We start from the raw sequence: 7,983 nt of genomic DNA on the forward strand, positions 1-7,983 counted from the left end.
TGTTTTGCCTGGAAATGTCATGATCATTGAATAATTTAACCATTGCCCCCTTAAGTTAGTCGGTAATTACGATAAACACAGCAGAAAGATCACATATGTCAAATATGCTATATGCACAACATACAGCGCGGATTAGATTACTTCCTCTTCCCTGCAAGTATAAACATACAATGAATAAGGCACAATCACAATGACAAATAGCAGCAAGGTTATAAAAAAAAGAAAAAGTATGCATATAAAAATTTCAAAGAATGCATTTAAAAAGATATAGGGTTTGAATAAGAAATGTGCAGAGTATAGCAAGAATCTACAAATATCCGTTTTGAGTAGTCGTTAGGAAGAAAGTAAATCAATAACTACAGTAAGACCTCGGTTATCGAGGTTAATGGGGACCAAAACCACCCGCGATAAGTGAAAATCCGCGAAGTAGCGGCGCGCCTTCAAAAAAAAAATATATATATATATTATGTTTTTAGACCCGTTTAATGGGGAGCAAAACCACCCGCAAAATGTGAAAATCTGCAAATTAGCGACGCCCCTTCAAAAAGAAAGAAAAAAAAAATCATCTCATCTCATTATCTGCACCGCTTATCCTTATTATTCGCGAGCGAGCCCCTAACCCGCGGCGCGGGTACTTTCGGGCGCGATACGCACGACACCGCGACAAGCCGAGCGGGTCGGGCGCTCCGCGCGGAGGCCGGTGTTAAGTAAAAGTGGTTGTAGTAGCGGGAGTGACGTGTGCGCGCTCCCGCGACCGGGGATGCAATTCTCGGCAGGGATGCATTTCTCGGCATAACACCGCCCGTCCGTCGGCCGGAGCCATCGAGGGCCGTGTAGCGCCATGTAGAGCCATAGCGGCCCGAGCGGGAGACGTGACGTTGGTGACTTTTTCATCCGCGTTAACAAACGCATTTTGTAGAATAGGCGCTTTATTGTTTAAATAAACGCGTTATATAGACTACGATCGCTTTTGTCGGAAGTGCAGCAGAATGCGCGTTCACGCGAGAGGGGCAGGATTCTGTACGGGAGTCGGATTTGGGCACAACACCGGGAAACGAGAACGGCGCGCCGTGCTAGGGTCGTCGGCTGAGGGGGATTCCCGCAAAAAGTGAAAATCTGCAAAGTAGCGACGCCCCTTCAAAATAAAAAAAAAAATAAATAAAATTAAATAAAACAATTTTTACCGTTACAGACCGCGAAGCTCTGAATCCGCGAACGTCGAACCGGGAAGTAGCGGGGTCCCACTGTACAATATAAATTTTAACAGTATAAATAAACAACTAGAAATATTTCTATTACAATCGTTACATAACAAAATCAAAACCCATCAAACCATAAAAGCAGCTGGGTAAGGAAAATACAAAAACTCAACTGTATAACAATTTCAACTAGAAAACATAAAAATATGTTCCATTAAAGAATGTTTTGTAAATAAAGTCAGTAACACAAGTAAAGCATTAATTGTGTCACATTGGCTCTGTTGCCATAGTGACAATAGATTTTAAGGTTTTTGTTAAGGATCATTAAAATGGTTACATTTCTTGTTGCGACCCGTTGCTTTCCGTAGGTTAAGCTTTCATGATTTTATGGAAATATGTGGAGTTGTCACAGTAGCAGACCACTTTACCACACAAATCGCCTGTTCCTGTTTACCTCTGTGACTTTTATTTCCTGGTAGGCTTGGGCATGCATATTTTGCCCTCTGTTCTTCCTGGCAGGCGGGATGCAGCAGCAGCAGGCCAGGTAAGGAGAGGTGCAAAGAGAGTGCCTGTCAGTCACAAACTCAGGCATAAACTTAGAGAGTGCCCGAGGGTGTTAGGTGAGAGAGAGAAATGCTGCGCTATTTACAGAGAGAAGCTGCACTTTGAGGAAGTTGGTGGAAAGTGAAGTAACTACCTCAGGATAATAGTATCAATCCAATTCAAAGTACTTGATAAGTTTCTATGAAATCTATATTTGCATCGATCCGCCCACCACTTTTTTTGTCAGTGATCTGAAAAATCTTGACAAAATGTATCACCTATTTCAGGATAATGTCATAGAGTCCTCACGGTGTAGTAAGTCATGCTCATGCAAGAGTTACACATGCACCTGCCCGGCCTTATCAGGAGAGTTTGGAAAAAGAGATGCAGAGGGAACCAACCTTGCAGATCCGGTTCTCCTCCGCTTCGGCCTTAGACCTTCCTTCGGGTGTCCGGGGAGATTGACACTCAGACTTTACTGAAAGTTGATAGGAGAGCGCCGGGATGGCCTGTCCTGTTTTTAGTTCCTGCTGCCGGGCCATGTGCGAGGCAGCTCGGACGGCGCTCGGGATGGGGAGCGCCGTGTGCACCGGCTTCACCATGGAGGGTTGCCTGAGTTTGGAGGCCACGCCGACTACCGGCATGGTCCTCTTGCCTTGGTTTCCAAAATAAGAATGGAGTAAAGAAGAAAGCAAAAAAACAAAAAAAAGAAGCAGTTGCCTCTCGGAGTGAGAGGAAAGCAACTGCCCTCACTCTGCAGCCCAGAGCCAGCAGGACGTAGAGAAACTAAGAAGGCGGCTCCTTCTTCCTCTAATTCACTCCCTCCTCCCTCTCCTCCCACAAGCCACTCTTCTCCCTCCCCTTCTTTTTCTCTCTTTTTCTAAATCACATGCTTGCTCTCGCCGGCAATGTTGAAGGTGCGTGAGAAGAACCAGCTCTTGGAGACCCAAAAGCAAAAACTCCTCACATAGCCAGTTTGCTGAACTAAACTAGACATCACTCTGTAATGCCCGTACTGGAAGTCGGAAAACCTCTTTTAAATGGACATTGTGTATTATTCACTATTCACTATTGGTAAAAAATGAATTATTTAAAAATAACAATTTTGATTTAAAAAAAAATTAAGGAAATTGTAAATACTCGGAGGTCAATATATTTGTATTTATTTGACCTAACATGAAGCTCATTGGATCCTAGGAAGAACTGTTTTGAACTCTGCGCAGAAACAAATTGCAGTTGTATGTTTACATCACAAGATCATGAAGACTGGCCAAAATCATTCTCCAGTGCAAAGTCCAAGGGGGCAAATAGGTAAAGACGGAAAAAGAATTGGGCATCAAGGAATGGACTGTTGCCAACTTTGCCACAACCCAAACTCAGGCGAAGAACCTCAGCAGTGGAGAAAGCTGTCCAGAGTTGTGTCCTCAGTGGTGCCCTGACAACCAAGGCGGCTGAGGTTTCTGTGAACATGAGGCTCACCTAGAGGGGCCTAACTTGATTGTCAGCCATATTGCTGCTAAGGGTACCCTTAAAATTAAAAAATAAAAACTTGTGAAAGGTAGACAGGAAAGTGAGAAAAAAATGGTGTGATTTAGTCACTTTGAGTCTCTGTAGTATGCAATCTTCGTTTTCGGTTACACAACACAAAACATCGATATCCATTGGTCAAATATTATTTTAAGACTAGGCATAAAAACACAATATAAACACAATAGCTATCTCTAACAAGAGTCTTTTTGGACTTTGGATTTCTTGATGTCGTGATTACCTAACCGGAGTCACCTGAGGTAATCAGCTGGTGTGCTGGAACGCGATCTCTTGATTGGTGGAAGTCTACTACATAAGCTGTCAGTGTCCAGAGATGGACGTTCGAGTGTCTTCCTCATTTCCTGAGTGAACCTCCAACATTCAAGGTACCACAAGCCCATGTATATTCCAAGTCTGATTCTCGTTGCCTGACCCTTGTCTGTTAAAAGTTTACGATCTACTCTTCCGCCCCGGCCACCGACTTACCTGCTACGTTTCGCCACGCGTTTTCACCACGGAGTTGCCATATCGTCCCAAGAGGCTTTCCACTGCCAAGGCTCGACGTCCCAAGCCTGCTCCACCGAATCTTGTCACAATAAAGCCTTTAACTGACGCTATTGGATCCGAGTCCTTGTTCTGTTCCTTGACACTTGAACTGGTCCATTTTCCACATGATTCTTTTCCAAAATAGTCATTTAAAAATGAGTTTTGTTTAGCGCATCCAACGTAGACCAAATTTAGTCCAGAAATATTCACCATGTCAAAAGAGGTCAACATTTTACTCACAAGAGGTTTTCACGAGGTTAGTTCCTATTTTGCAGAAATTCATTTATTATGGAATGGATCAACCTTGACAATTGCGGAAATACTGTAATCACAAAACCAACTTGCGCCATAATGATGTTCTGACTTCGGGGTAAACCAATTTAAATTCGACCATTACCACAAGCTGCCAGTGTAACCAGACGCAGAGCGAGCGTGAAACCAGATGCCCAAGCCCAATAGTTTCTGCTGGCACAGCAAAGTCAACCTTTCAGCACTAGCCTGCAGTTACAGCCTGGAAGACAGAGGAAAATGCCAACACATCATGAGATAAATAACCTGTGGACCGACTCAATACTCAGGAAATTTTCACATGGACTTGAGGCCGAACCAGCTTCAACGTGTTTCTAATCAATTTGCGACAGGTCTAAAACTACAGGACGGCGAGTTAAATAGTGGCAGGCCTCCAAATCCAAGTTTCTGTGCACTGCCTGACTTGGCCAGCAGCCCACTTTCAGGACTCTGACAAGCTCACATCTGAGGGGCTCGCTCAGACAAGTTTTTGAGGAAGACGAGAAAACCAAACCACACGCACGATCGACGCTGTGGAATGGGTGACGAAATCCTCTCGATCGCAAAGTCGGTAACATAACTCCGAGTATCCTTGTATAATATCACAGAAGAGATCCAAAGACCACATCGGCAATGCTGATTTTGCTTTTTTCTTCTATCTACACAAACCGTAGTGCGTGAGAAGGCAATGATAAGCGCAAATGTACGTTTCATACAAAACTGCTAATACTGACAAAATTCAAACATCCAACTTTCAAAAGACAGCAAATGAGTTACAAAACAACAAGCACTAGCATCATCTCTATGGGATCTATGGAGTGGCAAAATTAATTGATACGAAAATAAGTCGATTTTATAAAATATTAAGTATGAATGAATGAATGAATGGAACTATATTTCGAACACGTGAAAACAAAAATAAAGTACAGATATCATTAAAATGACATCCTATCTTAAATGGATATTGCGTATTATTTCGCTTCTCCTCGTGTTAAAAAATACTTTTTTTGAAAAACAATATTGATTTGAATAATAAGCAAAATTACATTTATGATCATACACACTTGCATTCTTAAAAATAATTTTAGGTATATTAATTTGTCTTTTTTTGACATAACATGAGACTCACCTAGAAGGAACTGACTTGATTGACTGCCATCTTGCTGCTAACGATACCCTTGTGAAAGGCTAAGCGAAGAATGCTTTTTATGTCACTTTGTGACTCCGTAGTTTGTATTGTTCTTTGTACTTTTCACACTCACTTTCAGTTGCATGATACAATAGAGCAACATCTCTTGGGTTAATATTACAGTGTCCCTATAAATAGTTATATTCCACAATAGGCTCTTATTTTGTTTTCTTAACCTTAAAAGGTATGTTTTTTTTGTCATTTAATTTTGCCACTCATCAGGTGTAATTTTCCATTTTCTGCAAAACAAAACAAGTCAATTCCAGTAGGTGAGAGCAAACACCCCCGGGAATCTATAATATTAGGTTTGTTATTTGTTCCATGAGCGAGGGCATGAAACTGCACAAGTGGAAGTGTGCTCAGGTGGAGGGGAGATGTACGCCCGGACTCAAGTTGACTTTAGCACCGTGACTGTGAAAACAAACACTCCGGGGTGCAACAGATAACTGGGAGGAGGATGGGGTACTCCTGCCCCCTCCAGCATACACTAACACACAATGCTTGAACACATCTCATATGGGAGAAGCTCAATATCCATCCATGTCGGTCTGTCAGCACTCTGAATGCTATCAGTGAAGTGCAGGTCGGACAACACGGAAACTAAAATAAACACGCCTCGGTGGAGGCCCCTTCACTTTCATCAAGTTTTGGATGCGTCCTCTCAGATATATTCTCCGCTTCGCTCAGCCTTCGGCTTCTCCAAGGTCAACCACATTAAATAAACACAGAAAAGAAAAATTGAGTTTTGCAGGAAGGGTGGGGACACTCTGTAGTGAAAAATTAAATCAAAGAATCATTACACTTTATGCAATAATGAGACCGAAACCTCAAGATCCAGTATCATGATACAAACATCAGGTCTAAATTCTATGTAGTGCCATAATAACTTATAAGTACAAAATATTAGCAATATATAAAGCCACAATACTTTGCCTTTGCCATGTCATGATATTTAAAGATATGCCCAATTAATATTTTTTCTTTCAATTAGGCACAGATCTTGTGTTGTTCCTCCTCACAATTATGCAGATATGTTGCAAAATATTCTACGTGCCGGGGACTCGAAAAATTTTGTCTCTAAGTTGACCCATCTGGCTTGTTTTCTATAGAGCTATTATGTCATTGAAGGAACGCAACACTTTCAAAATGGCAAATCCCATTAACACAACATTTGAGGCAAGTTCTGAAACACACAGCGATTTTAGTGAACTGCTTGGAGATAGGCTATTATATTTTTTGTTTGAGTTTTTCGCTCGGTGTGTCGGTGTGTGTGGCGGTCGGTATAATTTTGTCTAGCTAGATCTCTGTTAGCGTCGAGGCTGCGAGGTCTTTCCTTGTTTTGTCTGCTCCTGGTTAGCGCTCGTTGCCTGCCCACGGTGTATTGTTTGTCTGACTAGCCTGGCGTTAGCGCCTGTTTTGCCGTGTACGATGGTTGGTTCCCAGCCGGCTGCGTGTTTATCGACATTGCCGCCGCCGTTTTTCCTTACTAGTCCCTGATTAGCTTGGCTCCTCACCGCAGGTTTTTTGATTGGTTAGTCGGGCGTGAGCGCTGGCTTTGCCCTGTTACCCACCCTTCATTGATCAGTCCCGGTTAGCCCCCTATTGCAGCTCTCCGTGTGTTGTTTATTTTTGCTATTTAGTCCTTTTTTGACTGCTTCCCTTTCCTTGTACCATTGCTGCATCCACCTGCGACACAACACCTAGGATTTCTTGACAACAACTACTAAAGATTCTCTTAAAATACTTTTATGAATAATTAGCACATAAAACAATATGGCGACTCGCTTGCTAGGGTACTGGTGTCCCGCCTATGACATCACAGCTTAGGATGACAAAGACAAGACACGCTGTCTTGAAAATGCATTATCCTGGAAAATATTTGGAACACACCAATGAAATGCAAAGAGATTTTATGCATAAAAACATATAATATTTCCTCACATTTTGCCTGTTTAAGAATTTCTGATTACCTTTAAAGTTGCACATTAGTTTATACTGTTTTTCAATTGGGGACTTAGTGGCTAGTTTTATAGTCCAGTCAAATTTCATTCTTTATTATATTTATTACATGCATGGCTGACTCCCTATTGGTGTGTGAGTGTGTGTGTGAATGGGTGAGTGTGAAGCACATTGTAAAGCACTTTGGGAGGTCTTTAATGACTTGAAAAGCGCTATATAAATGCAGACCATTTACCATTTACCATTAAAACAACTTTGGCTGCTCTGCCATTATGACATCACTCGACCTAGCCTTGTGTTTGTCCCTGTTTTTATGTTAAAAAAGACAATATTGTTTTTTTTTTACTTATGCATTTTTTTTAACAATATCATTTTTTTTTTAATTCCATTCTGAGTGCTGAATTGCTATTGGGAACCCACCCACAAAATTACAAATGTGGCTTAATTAGGTCACATTACGATAATTATTGTACCATGGTTCACAATATCGGTACAGGATTAGGGTTCAGCTTAGGTTTAAGGTTAGGGTTAACCTTAACCCTACACTACAACAAGTATCATAAGAGTTTTACAGACTTGGCAATAATAATAATAGAATAAAAAGATAATAATGGATATTAAAAAAAAATGCGCGGCACACCGGCTGGGTGGGTAGCACGCAGCCCCACAGTGCAGAGACTCAGGGTTCAACTTCAGCTACCATGGCCTCCTTGTGTGGAGTTTGCATATTCT

At 41.8% G+C, this 7,983-nt stretch overlaps 1 protein-coding gene across 6 annotated transcripts in view; it reads right to left on the reverse strand.

Moving 5' to 3' along the window:
• nav3 (neuron navigator 3) overlaps positions 1-2,497 on the reverse strand; it is a 208,860-nt gene extending 206,363 nt beyond the window's left edge. For all 6 annotated transcript variants that reach the window (XM_088348491.1, XM_088348490.1, XM_088348493.1 and 3 more), the window contains exon 1: positions 2,144-2,497. In XM_088348491.1, the coding sequence (XP_088204617.1) occupies positions 2,144-2,386 (243 nt within the window). In that variant the 5' untranslated portion in view covers positions 2,387-2,497. The remainder of the gene's footprint in view (positions 1-2,143) is intronic.
• Positions 2,498-7,983: the final 5,486 nt, after the last annotated feature.

This window comes from Urocampus carinirostris, chromosome 11 (assembly GCF_059441175.1).
Source record: "Urocampus carinirostris isolate Australia breed hairy pipefish chromosome 11, RoL_Ucar_1.0, whole genome shotgun sequence".
In the NCBI taxonomy this organism is placed as follows: domain Eukaryota; kingdom Metazoa; phylum Chordata; class Actinopteri; order Syngnathiformes; family Syngnathidae; genus Urocampus; species Urocampus carinirostris.